This window comes from Aulonocara stuartgranti, assembly GCF_965226115.1.
Source record: "Aulonocara stuartgranti genome assembly, chromosome: 13".
NCBI classification, from domain to species: domain Eukaryota; kingdom Metazoa; phylum Chordata; class Actinopteri; order Cichliformes; family Cichlidae; genus Aulonocara; species Aulonocara stuartgranti.
This window is the reverse complement of record NC_138949.1, coordinates 21,432,882-21,452,237: the sequence shown is the minus strand read 5'-3', so window position 1 is coordinate 21,452,237 and position 19,356 is coordinate 21,432,882. Positions and strand designations below refer to the sequence as shown.

The window sequence follows — 19,356 nt, the reverse complement described above, 5'->3', positions numbered from 1 at the left end:
CGATCATATTCCTCTCCAACGCCCGTTCAATCCGTTACAAACTGGATGAAATACGACTGCAGATCGCCACTCGACGGACTTTTAATAACTGTTCGTGCATGATTTTCACTGAAACCTGGCTGGACAGCGCCATTCCCGATGCGGCTATCGATCTAGCAGGCCGCACCGCCTATCGAGCCGACAGGTCTGCGGACTCGGGTAAGAAGACTGGCGGGGGGCTGTGCATCTATATTAACAACCTTTGGTGCACGAACGTCACGGTAACGGAAAGACTGTGCAGTACAGAGGTAGAACTGTTGGTGTTAAAGTGCCGTCCATTCTATCTCCCTCGGGAATTTTCTGCCGTTTACATCTGCGCTGTTTACATTCCACCAGATGCTAATGCTAAGCTAGCGTTAGCACAATTGAGCAGCAGCATCAATAACAGCCTGGTAGCACACCCGGACAGTGTCTTTATTGCGGCTGGGGATTTTAACCACGCGGACCTGAAATCTGTACTTCACAATTTCCACCGTAATGTGAAGTGTGCTACCAGAGGAGATAGAACGTTGGACCAGGTGTACACCAACATGGCGAATGCGTACAGAGCCCAGGCTTATCCCCACCTGGGTCTGTCAGACCATCTCTCCCTTCTGCTACACCCAATATACACACAAAAGATCAAGAGCACTGGGATTACAACCAAAACCGTGAGAACATGGCCGCAGGATGCTATTCCGATGCTTCAGGACTGTTTCCACTGCACAGACTGGGATGTATTCAAGGTGCAGGACACTGACAATCGTGTCGCATTGGACAGTTACACCTCCACTGTCTTGGACTACATCTGTTTCTGTGTGGACAATGTAACAACTTGGAAACGATTCCGTGTGTTCCCTAATAATCCACCCTGGATGACACACGGAGTTCAACAACTTATTCGAACAAGGAACAACGCTTTCAAATCCGGGGACCAGGAGGCATACAGTGCTGCCAGGGCCAACCTGAGAAGAGGCATCAAGACTGCCAAGCAGCAGCACAGGAGGCGTATCGAGGCCAGGTTTGAGAACAACACAAACCCAAGGCAGGTCTGGGAGGGCATCAGGGCTATCACGGACTACAAAAGAAGAACACCATCACCCTCAGCCGACAGTTCTACTCTGGCTGAGGATCTAAATCTCTTTTATGCCCGTTTTGATAGGGAGAACACCGACCCTGTCCTGTCCCCTCTCCCCTCAACCGACCCTGCTCCGGTCCTGAGCACTCATGAGCTGAGGCGTGTGTTCCGGAGCATTAACACCAGGAAGGCGGCCGGGCCGGATGGAGTGCTGGGCCGGGTGCTAAAAGACTGTGCTGCGGACCTGGCGGACGTCTTCACCTCTATATATAACACCTCGCTGTCCTGTTCACTGGTACCATCCTGTTTCAAAGCAGCAACCATCGTTCCCATCCCAAAACAGTCAAATGTCACATGTCTGAACGATTTCAGACCTGTGGCACTCACCCCCATTCCCGCCAAATGCCTGGAGAGACTGGTCATTAAACACATCAGAGCTGCTTTTCCACCATCCCTGGACTCGCACCAGTTTGCATACAGGGAGAACCGGTCAACCGAGGATGCGATCGCCACAGTGCTGCACACATTACTGAAGCACTTGGAACACAGGAACACCTATGCACGGCTCCTCTTTGTAGACTACAGCTCGGCTTTTAATACCATCCGGCCATACAAACTCCGTCCCAAACTCCACCAACTGGGACTTAACTCCTCTCTGTGCAACTGGATTGTGGACTTCCTCACTAACCGTAGACAGAGTGTCAGAGTGGGTAAGAACACCTCTTCCACCCTTGTGGTCAACACCGGTGCCCCTCAGGGGTGTGTTCTGAGCCCTCTGCTATACACTCTCTTCACCCATGACTGTATTTCCTCCTGCGCGTCCAATCTCATTGTTAAGTTTGCAGATGACACCACAGTGCTCGGACTTATATCCAACAATGATGAGACAAACTATAGGACAGAGGTGCAACAACTAGAGTCATGGTGCCATGACAATAACTTGGTCTTAAACACCAAAAAGACCAAGGAGATCATTGTAGATTTCCGGAAGAGGGGTCATAACAACCATCTGCCTCTCTTCATTGGCAGTGAGGCGGTGGAGAGGGTGAGCAGTTTTAAATTCTTGGGGGTAATTGTGACCGAGGACCTGTCCTGGGGCAACCATATCACCTCAGTTGTACGGAAGGCCCAACAGCGCCTCTACTACCTGAGGAGACTGCGGAGCGCACACATTCCCAGATCTCTGATGTTGAACTTCTACAACTGTGCCATCAGCAGCGTTCTGACGTATGGATTTCTAGTGTGGTTCCCCAGCTGCACCAAGGCCGATCAGCAAGCACTCCAGCGGGTGGTGAAAGAAGCTGGCAGAATTATTGGAACAAGTCTGCCAGAGATCAGTAATATCTTCCCCACTCGCTGTCTGAGGAGGGTGCACAGTATCCTGCGGGACCAACATCACCCTGCGCGCCACCTTTTCCATCTGCTGCCCTCAGGGAGAAGGTACAGGTCTATACAGGCCAGAACATCCAGACTGGCCAACAGCCTGTATCCACAGGCTGTGAGGCTCCTGAACTCTCTGCCCCCCTCTCACGGACAATAACCATATCCAACTTCTTAATAGCAATGAACTGGTCTGCATTGGTGCATCATATCTTTATTCTCTTCCCCCTCCTGCCCCCCCCCCCCCCCTCTTTCTTAAATAGATAACTATCATATCTGATATCATATCTCACAGTACAATAATATTGAATGGGTTGCATTGTTGTATTTTGTCATGTTTCTCAGGTCTTTGTCTGAATTTCTACGAACATTATTGCTAAGGATTGTCTTATTGCATTGGAGTCACACTGGGTTAAATATGTACACTTGGGTTTTAAGGGGTATTTATTATTTTCTTCTTTTTTTGGGGTTGTATGGAAGCCCCAAACGCAATTTCATTGTTCTTGACAATGACAATAAATAAATAAATACTAAATACAGAAGAAGAAGAAAACATCTGCACATGCGCGGTACGGATCGGGTAGACCCGATTTGTACGGTCAGACTTTACACATGCGCAGTAAGGATCGGAGAGTCCTGATCCGTAACTTTCTTTTTATTTTTCGTTTTTGTCTACATTGTACTGAAATGCTTCATTATTGCAAACATTTTAAGATATACTTGTTATTCTTAACATCTTAACAGATACTCTGACCCATAACTATCGTAAAACGCTACGACCGGAAGTAGAGACCTTTCGCGCATGCGGGGTACGGATCGGGTTTCCGGTACGGATCGGGTAGTGACAGGGTGCGTTTGGACCTAAAACAATATGGTCGCTTCACTTGTTTTTTTGTTTTTTTTTTGTTTGTTTTGTTTTTTCATACTTTAATTAAATTTATGCACATATTACAATCTCTCATTGGGAGACAACATTAGTGCAACAACATCTTGAAAAGGTTGAATAAGAAACCAAACGGAAAAAAACAAAAAAAAAAAACAAAAACACATATATACATATACATAAATATATGAAGGCCATTTTTATGACATATAACAGTTTCCTTTCTGCGAACACTTTAACATACATGTGGCTTACTTAGTACACCAAAAACACAATCATTAAAAGGATAGAGATTGAGTCCCATTGTCGCATATCAAAGCAGCCTCTTTACATGAATCCCTCAGTAATTCTAAAGATGACAAAAAAGATTTTAATTCAATTTTCAATACAGTTAGGGAAGGTCTTTTACTTTGCCATTTGCATTTGTGTATGTGGTATTTGCCCATAATTATCACCACCTTGTGTAGCATGGACAGTTCCTTAGATGGATCACCATTATTATATAAAACTTGTGTTAGAGTCAGTGGGGTCATCCCCTCTATTCTTATACTCGACCAGTCTACTAGATCTTGCCAAAAGTCAGTTGTTACTGAGCAGGAAAAAAACAAATGATCAATACTTTCCACCTTTTGTGAACAAAATCCACATGGCTCTACCTCAAACCCAAACCTTTTTTTAAGCATTTCAGCTGCTGGGTAATATCCATTAATTATTTTAAATTGCATTTCTTTGACTTTGGGGGGGATAGGCCATTTTAAAAAGTGCGTATATTTGTTCGTTATTTTAATATTACTCCCTTTTAGTTTTGTGTTACTGTTAAAGTCGTGAAATAATTTGTTTTTAAATATCTTGTTCATGGTTTTATTATTACAGTTTTTATCCGTCAAAAGAATCTGGTTTAGATGTAAAGAAGGTAGACTAATTTGTGCCTTAGAGTAATACAAATAACCTTGAATCAAACTCAACAGAGGTAAGGGGATTGCCTTACAAACCTTGTCATATTCTCTAAGGGAACACTGAATGTTAAACTTAGCCTTAAAAACACCCACTAAGAGAAACTGACCCCTTTCATCAAGTAAGTCTGTTATGAAGATTATGTTTTTTTCAAACCACTCTTTAATAAACAATGACTTCTTATTAATTGTAATTGTTCTGTTATTCCACAAGGTGGAGCAATGTGGTGAAAAGTTATGGGCAAACACCATCTTCCAATAAGACAAGACCTGCTTATGATATTCTGACAGTTTCACAGGCAACTTCAATATATCAAAATCACATTTCAGGAGAAAATCCAACCCTCCCACCTTTTTGAAAATATTTTTTGGGATATGGAACCATATGGAGTCAGGTTTCAAGAGGAAGGCTTTTATCCAGTTTATTTTAAATACTCCAACCATTGATTGAAAATCAGTTGACTTTATACCACCTTTAGCGTAATCTTTGACAAGTTGTGATTTTTTAATGTAATGTGTTTTATTGCGCCAAATGAATTGATAGATTATAGAGTTAATCTTTTTAATACTTTTCGGGGTAATGTATAGTGAGTATGCTGGATAAACCATCTTTGAGACGCCCTCTGATTTGGATAATAGATTGCGTCCAAAAATTGTAATATCTCTCGTCAACCAATGATTTAGTGTTTTGGACATGCCATCAATTTTGTCTTTCAGGTTTTTTGATTCTCTAGTGTTGATGTCTTTGTCTAAATAGATGCCTAGATACTTAACTTCATTTTTCACTGGAATCGTCCTCATGCTATTTTCCAAACAATCATAAAGTGGCAAAAGTTCACACTTCTTTAGGTTCAGACACAAGCCTGAAGCTTTAGAAAAAATTGAAATGACATTCAATGCTTTCTCGAGTATTGATTTATCCTTTAAAAATATTACTGTGTCGTCTGCAAACTGACTTATTTTCAGTTCAATATCAAAAATGTTTATTCCTTCGATGTCTGAATGGTTCACAATGAGGTAAGCCATTAATTGAGTGCAAAGAATAAATAATTTTGGAGAAATTGGGCAACCCTGTCGAATTCCACAGAATATGTCTATCCTAGATGTTATACCTGGATTGAGCGAAACATAACTATAAATTTGCTTGTAGAACAGTTTGATCACTTTGCAAAATTTGTTTCCAAATCCAAAAAGTTCTAAAGATCTAAATCAAAAATTATGGTCTATTGAATCAAATGCTTTAAAAAAGTCAACAAATAGTATTAAACTTTCTGAATTAATAAAGGATCGATAGTCAATCATATCTAATATTAATCTTATGTTATTATGAATCTGCCTTCCTTTGATAAACGCTGATTGGCACTCATCAATCAATTTGGTTAAGCCTATTTGCATATACTAAGGCTAATAATTTGTAGTCGTTACATAAAAGTGTTATGGGTCTCCAATTGTCTAGCATTTGTAAATCTTTGTTTGGTTTGGGTAATAAGGTTATTAATCCTGTTTTCATTGTTGGGGATAGTTCTTCATTTTTTAAACAATCCAAAAGGCCATTAAATAACAAATCTTTAATGTCTTGCCAAAAGGTTTTATAAAATTCAATCGTTAAACCATCAATTCCAGGCGATTTTCCATTTTTCATTTGTTTTAGAGCTGTATCTAATTTGGATATTTTCAAATCTTCTTCTAACCATGTTTTATCATCCTCTTCCAATTTTTTAACCTGATCTTTAATCATATCAAAAAAGATATCTGCATTTTCTTTTTCAGTTCTTGATTTATACAGATTACTATAGAACATGTTAATTTCCTCACTTATTTTGTTTGGTTCCTCAATTATAGTACCATCCTTACTCAATTTAGTTATTTTTTTCTTTGTTTGTCTACGCTTCTCTAGACTATAGAAATAAGATGAATTTTTTTCTCCATGCTCAATCCACTTGGCTCTAGACCTTACATATGCTCCTTTAGCTTTAATCAAGTACACCTCATCTAGCTTATTTTGTAAAGATTGTAAGCGTTCTGACTCTTCCGCAGTCATACAGGGTTTACCACATAATAAATGAATTTGTTCAATTAGATTTTTCTGTTCACATACGCGTAGGGCAGACACTTTCTTTCCCGTTTCTATAGCTAATTGTTTCACACTATATTTAAACCATTCCCATTTACTGACATTAGTCATGCTCATATTGTTAATTTCTGATTTAAGTTCTTTAACTTGTTTACAGAAGTCTTCGTTTTGTAATAAACTATTGTTAAATTTCCATATGTTGTCAGATCATTGTTGTTTACGTAGAGATAATAAGAGACTTATCAGACAATGATCAGTAAGTGGGGTTGACTGGGTCTCACATTTCGTAACATATGATGATACTGTTTGGGAGACAAGCCAATAATCTAATCTTGAACATACGTTTTTATTTGATGGACTAAACCAAGTATATTTCTTCGTATTTGGGTTTGTCATCCTCCAATAATCGATCATATTGGTTGTCGTACATAAGTCACAAATAATGCTTTCGTGTTCTGGTTGATTTCCTCTTTGTGGTTGTCTGTCAAGCCATGAGTTAGGAGCCAGGTTAAAATCGCCTCCAATTATCACCTGGGTAGAACCATATGTAGTACTCCACTTTGCAATTAATTTACTTAAGTTAGACATCATATTTCTATTTAGCGACCTGTTATTGTATCCATACACGTTAATAAGAATAATTTTCTGTTCACAGACTTCTACCAACACCATGATCCAATGCCCCATTCCGTCGCTTTTATGATCAATAACTCTCCCTGCAAATTTGTTGAATAAGATCATAACTCCTGCTGAGTGAGTAGTACCATGTGAATAAAGAATACTATCTCCCCATTGATGTTTCCAAAATGTTTCCTCTTCCTTACCAGAATGTGTTTCTTGTAAAAACAAAATGTTTGCCTTAATTTCCTTGCAGAATAAAAACATGGCCTTACGTTTGACATTGTTTTTTAAGCCTCGAACATTTAAGGAACTTAATAGAACAGCCATCTATAAGATAAACAAAAAACAAAAACAAAAAACGCAAGAACAAAATACAAAACAAGAACAGTAACGGCTTCCTTGGCACTTACTAGAAGAAAAAAAAGTGCTTGAAGCGGGAATAAGCCTAGTGTCCTACCTATGTAATCATAACAGTACTCCGACCCTATCACAGTACTACCCCTTTCTATATGCGGCAATTTAGCTCTGTATAGCTCACATTTAACTACGACTTTGCTTTTTGACCCTCTCCTATTTTTTATTTGTGTATTTTTAACAGATATGTATATATAAACATATATATACACACATACATACCCACATTTTATGGTTAACTTGTAGTGACTTCTTCAAGTGCATCTCACAGATCGATCCTTTTACCGTCTATTATTGCATAACCCTCCTTTAGGAATGCTCTTTTGCCATTGTTTCGAGCTTCCTGCACCTTGGGCCACAGCTTGATCCGAGCTTGACGGTCTTCTTTGGAGAAGTCTTCTTTAAATTTTATGTTCAGTTCTTTGCAGACCCTGGCCTCTTTGGATTTCCTCCATACTTCATCCCTTGCCGTCCTCATGCTGAACTGTATGGTGATTGGTCTTGGCACCTTGTTGCTCACTGCATTGTCTTTCTTCCCCAGTCGGTGTACTGTATCAACCATGAGCTGTAGTTTTTCCACTGATACAGGAACCACTCTTGTTAGAATGCCGATCACTGTTTCACGTGTATTCTCGTCGTCCTTCTCTGTCAGACCCAAAATTCTGAGGTCCCATCTTCTGCGGTAACGTGCACTCTCCCGACAGCTCTCCTTTAATTCTTTGTTTTCCTTCATCAGCGACTCCACCTTCGTCGTCAGCTTGTCAATTTCCTCTCTGTTTTTGTGGGTCGCCTGTGTATTTACTTCAATGCGTTGTTCGAAGGCTTCCAACTTCTTTTCAAGCGAATCAAACCTTTCCTCGCATCTCTTTGTGAAGCCAAGTAAAACTTCATATACATTCTCGATGCTCACCTGCTTCTCAGTTATTTTGCTTTTCATTTTTTTGGGATTGGGACTTGGTAACGGAGTGTGGTCACCTATGGGTCTTCCGATCTCTTTCTGAAGTTCCATCTCTTCTATATCTTCATCCTCACATGCTTCCCGCATAGCAGCAAGGTTGTAATCATGGTCGGAGAGGCTACCTGTTAGCTTGGGGTTAGCCATTTTTATCGCTCTAAGTTTATCTTTGTGTCTGCCTGAAGGTCTGTCAAAGTAACTTCCAGGGGGTTTCGCTTGCGTTCTACTTCCTTTGGAGTAACAGTTTGTCAGTAAAGTATTTTACAGGACATCAAAATCACGTTTCTTAATCAGACCCGCAGATTGTACAACCGCTTATTCCGCCATCTTTCTCTCCCCGGTCGCTTCACTTGTTGCCAAGCAGTAAAAATAAAAAGCACGTGCAAACAACAGTACTCACACCTCCAGGCAGTTCAAGGGGATAGCGGGGAAACTGGGTCACGGCTACCAGCAGGCCGCGGCAGCAGCACTCACAGTCGTCCTTTCCACGTGCTCCCACGTGAACACATAACTTCAGCACACCAGCAGAAGGGACCTCTCTGACACGCCAGCAAGACGTCCGTCTCCTCCTACTGAATCACACAACCCCGCTAAATGCCAGTTCACATGCGATAACATTCAATCTTAGCATTAGCTTAATAAATAAAAACAGAGCAAGTCAAGTCAACTTTATTTGTCAATTCTGCCACATGTACAGGACATACAGAGAATAGAAATTTCGTTACTCTCAAACCCTAGATGAGCAGAACAAGAGCTTAGCGAATATGCTAGGCTACGCTAGCGGCTATGTTAGCAGTTGTGCTAGTGGCTGTGTTAGCGGCTAGTCGCGGTTAGCAGTTAGCCCGTTTTACACAATAACATTGGGTTCAAGTGTCAGACAAAATTCACATTTACCTCACAGTAGGGTACAACAGTTCTCGACTCCGGTTAACTATCCGTCAACCCGAAAATACGTCGGTCGCCCTTCTATGAACTCTGCGTTCAGTTTTTTTTTTTTTATAAACTTTATTTAACAAACAATGAGTATACAACATACGAACAGATGAAGTATACAAAACAACAGAACATGAACACACAAAACCAGGGGTAAAAGAAAAAGGTAACAATTATAAGAATACACGCAAAAATTCACATACATAAATTGTTTTGAGAGCCTTTTTTTTTGGTGGAGTCTGATATTGAATGTATGTACATTTCCACATCCTTAAAATAATGACAGAAATATGGTGTTTTGTTAAACTCCGCGTTCACTCGACACTGTTCAGCTCTCGTCTCTCTCGCTTCCTGCAGAGTGCACAAGGCTCCCCACTTACTTCCACCCCTCTATCTGAGACTACTTCAGGGTTCACTGGAGCTGTAGTACATATCAATACCATATCAAAAATAATGACATAAACCTCAAAATACAAATAAAAAGGTTGTGCATTTAACTAACACACATCACATACTTTGCAGGCATTTGTATACATTCTTGAACACATTAAACATTTGCAATTAACTATCAATATTAATGAACAAATTTAAATAATGAGCTACTTATATAGCCAGGGCTACATATATTTATTCATATTACTCTCATATTTGGCCATTCTTATATTTCGATTGTTCTTATGTTATTGTGTTTTTGCACACCTCTGTTGCTGGTGAAGCTCGCACACAAGAATTTCACTCACATGTACTGTACCAGTGTACCTCCACATGTGCTGTGACAATAAAAGTGATTTGATTTTGATTTGATTTTGAAAAATACAACTGTAGGGAGATGGTCTGCAACCATAGCTGATCTGAATTGTGCAACAAAAACAAAATCCACTCAATGACGGTTAAATGGCAAACAAAAGAACCATGGCTGCAACGGTTCATCGAGTAATTCGAATAATTCGATTGTAAAGAAATGTCCACACAAATTCTTTGCTTCGTTTAATGCACGGCTCGGTAGCGCGCCACTGTTACCATGGGAACTCGACCGCGAACGTTTCAGGGACATTTGTAACTAAAAACAGAGCTGTAATAGAAACGTAGTTAAGAGCAGCGTGTGAATAAAAGGTCTGACTGCATTAAGCCCACACAACCGCCAGTTTTTAACCGAAACACTCATAACACAACGGCAGCAGTGACGATGACGTTGGCACAGTTTAACGTGTTGAACGTGGAGCTGGCGTCTGTTTACACACCGCGAAGAGCAAAGGGGTGGGGCCGGTACCAAGACGGTGAGCTCAGGTCGAGTGAAAGAAAACGTGTTTGTAAAGTTGCAAAACAGCGACGCAGTTCCTGTAATCACCAATAAAAACGTTTACTGGGAAAAAGCTAGCGGGAGTCTTTCATCAAAGCACAAACTTAAAGCAACAAACTTAAAGCTGCTCCTTTTGTTTTACACTGAGAAAAATCTGCAGCCTCCAGTTATTAAAATATGCACATGAACTGTTAACTTAGTCTGATAACAGGCTGGTGCTTAAATGATACAGTAGCCTTCCTATTTTCCATGGAAGCAATACCTGCAGCAAACAGGGGTAAGTCTAAAGGGGGGCATGGGGTGTATTAGACCAGTGGTTCTCAAACTTTTCACAATGAGTACCACCTCATAAAATATATGTAGTATAGTAGTATAGACCTATTTATTTATCACCATATACAGTTTACACGAGACAGTTATATTTCTTATATGAATGTTATTATTTTAACCTTCATAAACAGGACGTGACAAGTGATAATAATAACAACAATATTAAAACATTCACAGCAGGTGGGATATCCAATCTTTAAGCAATGACGTGATGAAACCTGCTTGCGGGTCCGAGCTGCTCTGTGTTTATTAAGGCTGTTGTGTTTTTAACATGTTTTAATGCTTTGTATCTTTTTCTATTTAATCTGAACAATCAGTGATCACTGTCGGCCTCTCTCGGTTTTTATTACCACTATTCATTTTAAAGCTCAGTTTTTAAAACCTGTAATGTAACTACAGCCCATGCAGCAGTATATTAATGATTAACCTCGTGTTGTGGATGGATTATATCAGTAGTTCTCTTGACTGAAGTTTTGTCCATTTAAAAATGATGGTTAAAACAGGGAAATGAGCCTGCCAGCGCTCTGTAGCAGAGACGATCACTGGCAATAAGGAAAGGGTGCTCTTCACAGAGGACTCACGCTCCGGGAGGGGAGACGTTTTTCTGGTCGACTCCCAGAAGAGCCTCAGGAACTCTTGTGTGTTGTGCAATGCCTCCACAATGGTATATTAATTAATCTTAAAATTCTTTTTGGAGATTTTTCCGCATACCATTAGAGAGAGCCCAAGCACCACCAGTTTGAGAACCACTGTATTAGACCATATTAATCTCAAGGTGTTCATAACATTTCTCACAATGAAAGTGAAATAGTATCAAATATTGTGTTAACTAAACTGCATTCATATTTAAAAATATAGAAATACAAGCTTTTTTTTCAAAAGCCAATAAATATGTACATGGGCCATTAAACTCTGATCCACTGACCTGAGGGTTGTTAACAGGGTTGTTGGACACTGAATTATTGTTAATATTAATATTTAACATCTGCATCGTCATAACGTCTATGATGGTCTAATATCTGGTTAAATGTCTCTTAGGATGTTGCACCTCGACCAGATGCTTTTAGTAGCCAAAGCCATAGGCTTTGGGAAGGTCAGAATAATGAAGCCAGCTTTATTTTGTTTCATCAGAGTTGGTGTAAAGCACCCACAATTTTGTTGTACATCTTCAATGACTATTCTATTCTATTCTATTCTATTCTATTCTATTCTATTCTCAATCTAAACCAGTTTTGATGTGTATTTGGGATCATTGTCCTTTTGGAACCCTCAAATTGTGCCCAAGTTTCAACGCTCTAGCTGTTGGTTTGAGGTAAAGTTGTAGAATTTGGAAGTAGTCCCCATTTTTATTATTCCAGTCACAATATACCATTACCACTGGCAGCAAAACTATCCCAGAGCATGATGGTAACACCACCATGCTTGACAGCTGGTACAGTTTTCTTAGGTTTGACCTCATGGCTTGAACTTTGGTGATTCCTGGGTCATTCCTGAACAGTCTAACCAATTTCCTCTCATCTGAGGTGACAATTTGAACCATTTTCCACACCTTGGCAAAGTGGTCATGAGCTGAATAACTTGTACTTAAAATTGTAAAATTGTCTGAATTGATGATCTTGAAATCTGCAGTTATTTACAAATGGCTCCAAGAGACTTTCCCAACTTGCAAAAATCTACAATTCTCCTTCTTAGATCTTTACTGAGTTTCTTGGACTTTACCATTGTTCTGAGTATTGCTCTGTCCAATGAATGCTGTCAAACAAATCCTTTTTATGCTGGCAAACAGAAACTACCAAGTTTTAGTCAATCATGATCACTAATAAAAGGTTAATAGGGCTTGGCCTTGTCAAGTTAAAATATATTGTAGAACAGAGCACCACTTATTAAAGGATTTAAATGAGTTTGCTTGTATTTTTGAATCTGGGTGTATAATCTTGACCCCATTTGGTTTAGAGAAATGCTGTAAGAATGTGAGAAATTCAAACTTGTGCAGCCAATTATTGTTTTTGTTTTTTAAAGTCTTTAGGATCAACAGAATCATTCCACTCTGGAAAAAGGACTGATCAAAGATATCAAAGATTTAAAGCCACAAATTATCGTGACATTCATGCCCATTATGAGCATATATAAACTTTTTACAAAAATGCATCCCTACATAATACATAGTATGTGAGTTGTAGGAAGTTCAGTTTTTCTGTTGTGGACCTGATTCGTATTTGAATTAAACAATCTTTTGATTTATCGTTTTACCCTTGGAGTCTCCAAAATATTTAAGCTTTTATTTTATAATCTTCATCCTATAGGATAAGGGTATGGTTCACTTGTAATATGCAAAGAGACAATATTATTACCACCGTCAGGGGCGCTGGCGACATCAGAGCCCATCTGTTATCGCGAGAGCGTGTTCAATGTGTTTCCGGCTGGTTGTCCGCGACGGAAGTACAGAGAGTGGACTGTTCTTTCTTTTTAAGCAGGCATTTTGAACAAAGATATCAGGTTTAGAGTTGAATGCTTACTATATTTATCGGCAAAGAGTATTGATATTGAGGTAAGATTACACAGTAATCTGTTATTTTTGTCTCTCAACCAGTGTGCCGCTTATAGTTAGCATTAGCCGACGTACGTTAAATTTACGCAATTTTAGGGCCAAGGGAACCCTGCTTGCTAATCGTTTAGCGCCATGTTAGCGCGGATGCTATATGAGACAAAACGTAAATCATGGTCTTTAGTATTTTTGTGACACAGCTTTCACTCGTTACGGGTTTTACACAGCCTACGTTAGAAGTTTGTACATTCGGCATATGCCTAATCCAGGCTAGCACGCATATTTATTCCGTTTGTCACTGAATTATAGGATTTGTGCTAACGCAAGTAGCCATTTTCCCTGTTTTGTCAACACAGATGTCGGAGGACTTGGTTAAACAGTTGAGCAACTACAAAGCCCAGCTGCAGCAAGTTGAAGTCGCTCTATCTACTGATCCAGACAATGAAGACCTTCTTAAACTCCAAAAAGACTTACAGGTTTGTTTAATTTACTCATAGTAGAAAATTGCTTCTTTTAAAGCAAGGTGAGCAAGTGATGTGTTGCTGTTACTTTTAAAGTAACACAACGAAAACATAAATGAATTATTTATAAGTTTTGAATAAATGAAAAAAAAAACACTGTGTAAAAAAAATAATTTATATAATGTTGTTTCTGACTCAAAATTATTTGCTATCATTCAGGAGAGATGTTTCACAGATTATAGTTCAACAAGTCATTTACAACAGTTTAAATACTTACAATAATACTTACTATATACACACACACACACACACACACACACACACACAAACAAAAACACCCAGCACGCCCCTGCGGGCGGTTTATCCTTCAAGCTCGGGTCCTCTACCAGAGGCCTGGGAGCTTGAGGGTCCTGCGCAGTATCTTAGCTGTTCCCAGGACTGCGCTCTTCTGGACAGAGATCTCCGATGTTATTCCCGGGATCTGCTGGAGCCACTCGCCTAGCTTGGGAGTATATATATATATGTGTGTGTGTGTGTGTGTGTATATATATATACTCCCAAGCTAGGCGAGTGGATCTCCTGATAAGGTTTTATCCTATGTGGAGAATATCCCATTTAACAAATTACACCAATAGCATGCATTCCAACTTGTAGGAAACTGAAATGTTTCAAAAGACAATATTTTGTGTTATTCCTATTTTAATGTTTTAAAGTTCTGTCTGACTGTCTTTACAGTTGAGCTTGATTTCCTTAACTGATTAATGTTTTAAACCTTAATTGTGGGGCGTGCCACAGTGATTTATATTATGATACTTTTGCACTTTCTGTCACTCTCTTTTTATTGTTACAACTGCAGCGACTTGTTACTGTTAACTATATTTTCTGATGGAGAATGAAAATCTGATTTCCTTTTATGTATTTTGCAGGAAGTCATTGATTTGACAAAAGACCTCCTGACCTCACAGCCGGCAGAGACTGTTGCCAAAACAAGTGGCTCGGACACAGTTCCTGTGAAGCATGGCTGGAAAGTGGGAGACAAGTGTCTGGCTATGTGGAGTCAGGACGGACAGTGAGTGTCAGCAGCCTCTTTAAATGAAAACATTATGTGTGTCTACATACTTTTTATAGCGCTGCAATTTAAACCCTCATCTGATTTGTAGTAGCTGTTTTATTATTTACTTTATTATTTTTGTAGATGCATGTTAGTCGCACATGTCAAATACCTACATTTCCAACTGTACTTGTTCAGTGAGTCAAGGAAATGAGATTATTTATACTGATATGGGACAGCATTGTAAAAACAATATTATAAGCAACAATTTTAGATTTAAATCCACACATTTAGCCATGTTCAAGGAAACAAGTGTACAGTTTTTTTTTATAAATATATATTGTAAAAATGGAAAATGGTGTAAGATGTGTAGTTGTATTTAACAGACAGATTATATGTTAGTTTTAGGCTTTACTTATAAAGTAGACCTGGCGTATTTGGCTCATACTCACCTGCTTACAGACGGGATTTTTTTGCAGGATTTATGAAGCGGAGATTGAGGAGATAGACCGAGACAACGGCACTGCAGCCGTTACCTTCACTGGATATGGGAATGCTGAAGTGATTCCTCTACAGAACCTCAAGGCAGTAGAGGAAGGAAAGCTTTTGGAGGAGGATGGGAGTATGAAGCCAAAGTCGAGGTATGAACAAACTCTTCTCTAACTCACTCAATGAAACTCTGTGCATATAAAACTGAACTTAAATCAAGGACAGGAATGGGAACAACTGTAATCAACCATACGGACAATTGAGACACAATTAAATGATTTAAAGCTTTAGAACTAACAACACAAGAACTTTGAAGAATTGGTGCTGCATAACTCAAAGTGATTGAAGCCGAACTTAGCTTAGCTCAGTGGTTCCCAAACTTTTTTTTGCTGGGCCCCCCTTTGTTTTACAAGAATAAACAGGGGGAACAAATCGTGGCAGGATGAGCCTGATATTATTTGTATCCCGCTGTAACTTTACTGTATAAAGAGCTAACATCTCCAAAATGTCCAGAGTAGTTAGTCATTACAACAAGTGTTTGTGAACTAAAAATCAAGAATGTGGGATACTGTTTGTCTGTGATTTGAAGAGCCCAGCGCGTGCTCCTGACGCAAGGGAAACCAATTCTGCCGTTGAGACCTACCTTAGCACTTGTGCAGGTGAAACGAAAGGGTAGATATGCTTCACCATATTTTCTAGTCTTTGGCTAAGAATGAAGTTGGTTTGGAAACATATTCAGCGATGCTTCATCTCCTGCTTTGCGTTTCTGTGGGCGCCCCGTACTAGCAGTGTCCAAGCGTTGTTTTGTTTTTTTTCCTTTTCATACCACGCCGGGCCCCACACTTTGGGAAGGTCTGGTTTAGCTAATCTTATTAAAAGAAAATAACAAAATTAAACTTAACTGCATGCTACTTAACACAAAAGGATGTAGCGCCATTAGAAAAAAAGTTTGTTAGGAAAAAACAATATAGAATTTTACTATCAAGCTATGGGTAACTTTTGCATCAACCGTACAGAGCAATGAAAAAGGGCAGCAAACTGCTAACAGTAAATTATAGGAACCTAAAATGATAGCTTAGCAGCCCTAAAGCAGCTGCGGCAATTAGTGTTGACGCTTGACTGGACCGTGGGACTGAAGCGGTCCAGTCAGTTGTTTTTGAAGGCAGGATGAGAAACAAGTGCAAGTACAAATCGGTAGCAGAGGCCTGCGCACACTAATTAGTCTATAAAATGGGTAAAGTGGGACTACATATGCAAATTAGCTTAAGCTAACTCTGGTACAATGCCTGGAATGGCAACATTTTGTTAATATTGTACATGTTACCTTTTCAGATAAAATTAATTATTGATGATGATGATGATGATAATAACAATAATAATGATGATGATGATGATGATGATGATGACGGGGGTGACCGTGGTTCAGGGAATTATCATTCCCTGATAATGACCGTGGTTCAGGGGGTTGGGTCTGGAAGCTCATCTTGTAACCGGAAGGTTGCCGGTTCGATCCCAAACTCTGTCTGTAGCTGGTTGTTGTGTCCTTGGGCAAGACACTTCACCCTACCGCCTACTGGTGTTGGCCAGAGGGGCCGATGACGCGATATAGCAGCCTCACTTCTGTCAGTCTGCCCCAGGGCAGCTGTGGCTACAACTGTGGTTTGCCTCCATCAGTGTGTGAATGTGAGAGTGAATGAATAGTGGAATTGTAAAGCACTTTGAGTGTCTAGAGAAGCGCTATATAAATGCAAACCATTATTATTATTATTATTATTATTATTATTATTATTATTATAAGAAGACAATAGGAAATTCTACTATTATCCATGAAAAAAAGTTTCTTATTTAACCATCAGTTTAAAACAGTGCATATATCTGTAGCAATTAGCTTTATTAGTAGAAACACATCAATCTCTACTAATAAAGAAGAAAGTAGAAAAATAAGATTGTTTCTATAAACGAGGGCTAAAATTCGAGGGACCGGAACTGGCAAATTTCCAGTATTCTTGTTCTGGAGTCGTCATTAATTGGTCATATGGCTGATTAAGAACTGGTCTGCTTCAATCATACACAACTTGCGCACAGCAGCGCAGACAAATAGTCACTTCTGCAGTCACAGCCATATGCTAACAAAGCTTGGAAGTAAGTTTGCCAAAGACCGCTGTGAAAACCTTTGTAACAACAAACCTAATCAGACAGCTAAATGTGGACACTAAAGAAATTAACAGAGGGAAAGTAGCTCAAAGTATCAAGGACTCAAAGCCAGCCACAAGACAGCAGTCTCAGCAAGAGCAAGGGATTTAAGCTGTTAAAAGGAAAATGGTGGAGATGAATATAAACAAGAAAAGGGACAGTGTCCTGCTACCAGGCAAATTTATAGGCACATTGTAAAATGATGCAAGTATCTGAAAGTCTTTTGCTGAATAGATCTGCTGCACCTGCTTTTGGCTGGTAAGGTAAAATCTGTCAGATTCAGTTGGGTGTACAGCAACACACAGTTAATTCTTTTTGTACCGCTTTCCAGTAGCAGAGCACTTTATTTTCAATAAAGTGAGAAAACAACCCTTAATTTACAGCAGTTAAAGGAAAATTCTCCCCATCTAATAAGCTCTTTATTATGAAATATGTTTTGTGTTGGAGAAAATTTTATTTTTTCTGTGTAAATGCTGTCAGTTACAATTCTGAGAAAGAAAATTAGAATCGGGGGAATCCGTATTGACTCTCTCTCTCTCTCTCTCTCTCTCTCTCTCTCTCTCTCTCTCTCTCTCTCTCTCTCTCTCTCTCTCTCTCTCTAGGAAAGAGCAGATAGCAGAGCAGAGGGAGTATAAAAAGAAGAAAGCTCAGAAGAAGGTACAGAGGATGAAGGAGCTGGAGCAAGAACGAGAGGAGCAAAAGTCAAAGTGGCAGCAGTTCAACAACAAAGCCTACTCAAAGAACAAGAAAGGCCAGGTAAGTTATTTTTAAGGCTAGTGTTAGAAAACCAAGATATCGGCTTGAAACTAGTGACATGTGTCCATAGGTTACTGTTAAGTTCTTTGTAATGCATAATTAATACAAATTTTCCAGTACTACATTGTTGCAACAGCTACTAATGTTGATTTCCATGTGCTTTTGTTTATTCTAGGTGAAGAGGAGCATATTTGCATCTCCAGAAAGCGTCAACGGCAAGGTGGGAGTGGGAACGTGTGGTATTGCAGACAAGCCTATGACCCAGTACCATGACACGTCCAAATACAATGTCAGACATCTAATGCCACAATGACCTGATATGACCTGTACATAATAGTCCACTGTATACTAGCTGTATCAGTGCTTTCCATTGTGTTTATACATGATTTAAGTTTCTCGAGTAAAGTAAGCTTTGAAAGTAAGTGCTTGCACACCAATGTTTTGAAATATTGTTGTAGTTTCATATATATATATTATTATTATTATTATTATTATTGTTAGGCACAACAAATACAATCCATATGAGGGACTTGCCCTCCATTGGAGCAAGGTCATCTATTATGTAAGAAAAGGAAATGGTGTTTTAGAAAAGCCATAGAGTTTGCGGTTTGTCCACTGAGGCCAAATACCATCTGTTTTATTTATAAACATGCGCCTGTAGATGTGGTTTTTGCATTTGAGGCTGGATTTTAAACATTAACGTGTTCTAGGAAAGTCTGAATTAATAATGGTGTTGATTTTGAGTTGGCTGAATTTAAGTTTTCCCTCATGTACATATAACAGTGAAATAAACATTGTTTTCAGTTTTTAAAGATTTGATCCTTTACATCATTTCACCATCTCAGCAGTGTATTTTAGTCGTGGCCCCGTCAGGTCCTGTAGGTGGTGGCAAAGCGATGTCGTCAACATCAGGTTGCAGCTG

At 39.4% G+C, this 19,356-nt stretch overlaps 1 protein-coding gene across 1 annotated transcript; it reads left to right on the top strand.

Annotated features, from left to right (window-relative positions):
* Positions 1 to 13,345: 13,345 nt before the first annotated feature.
* Positions 13,346 to 19,246, top strand: smndc1 (survival motor neuron domain containing 1). The gene is made up of 6 exons (XM_082558263.1): positions 13,346 to 13,487; positions 13,841 to 13,960; positions 14,872 to 15,014; positions 15,476 to 15,637; positions 18,281 to 18,434; positions 18,610 to 19,246. The coding sequence occupies exons 2-6, from the start codon at positions 13,841 to 13,843 to the stop codon at positions 18,745 to 18,747; spliced, it is 717 nt and encodes a 238-aa protein (XP_082414389.1). The 5' UTR covers positions 13,346 to 13,487; the 3' UTR covers positions 18,748 to 19,246.
* Positions 19,247 to 19,356: the final 110 nt, after the last annotated feature.

Coding starts and splice junctions, on each gene's coding strand:
- smndc1 (XM_082558263.1), top strand. CDS start 13,841: ATGTCGGAGGACTTGGTTAAACAGTTGAGCAACTACAAAGCCCAGCTG. Junction 15,638..18,280: donor AGTATGAAGCCAAAGTCGAG/GTATGAACAAAC, acceptor CTCTCTCTCTAG/GAAAGAGCAGATAGCAGAGC. Junction 18,435..18,609: donor CAAAGAACAAGAAAGGCCAG/GTAAGTTATTTT, acceptor TGTTTATTCTAG/GTGAAGAGGAGCATATTTGC.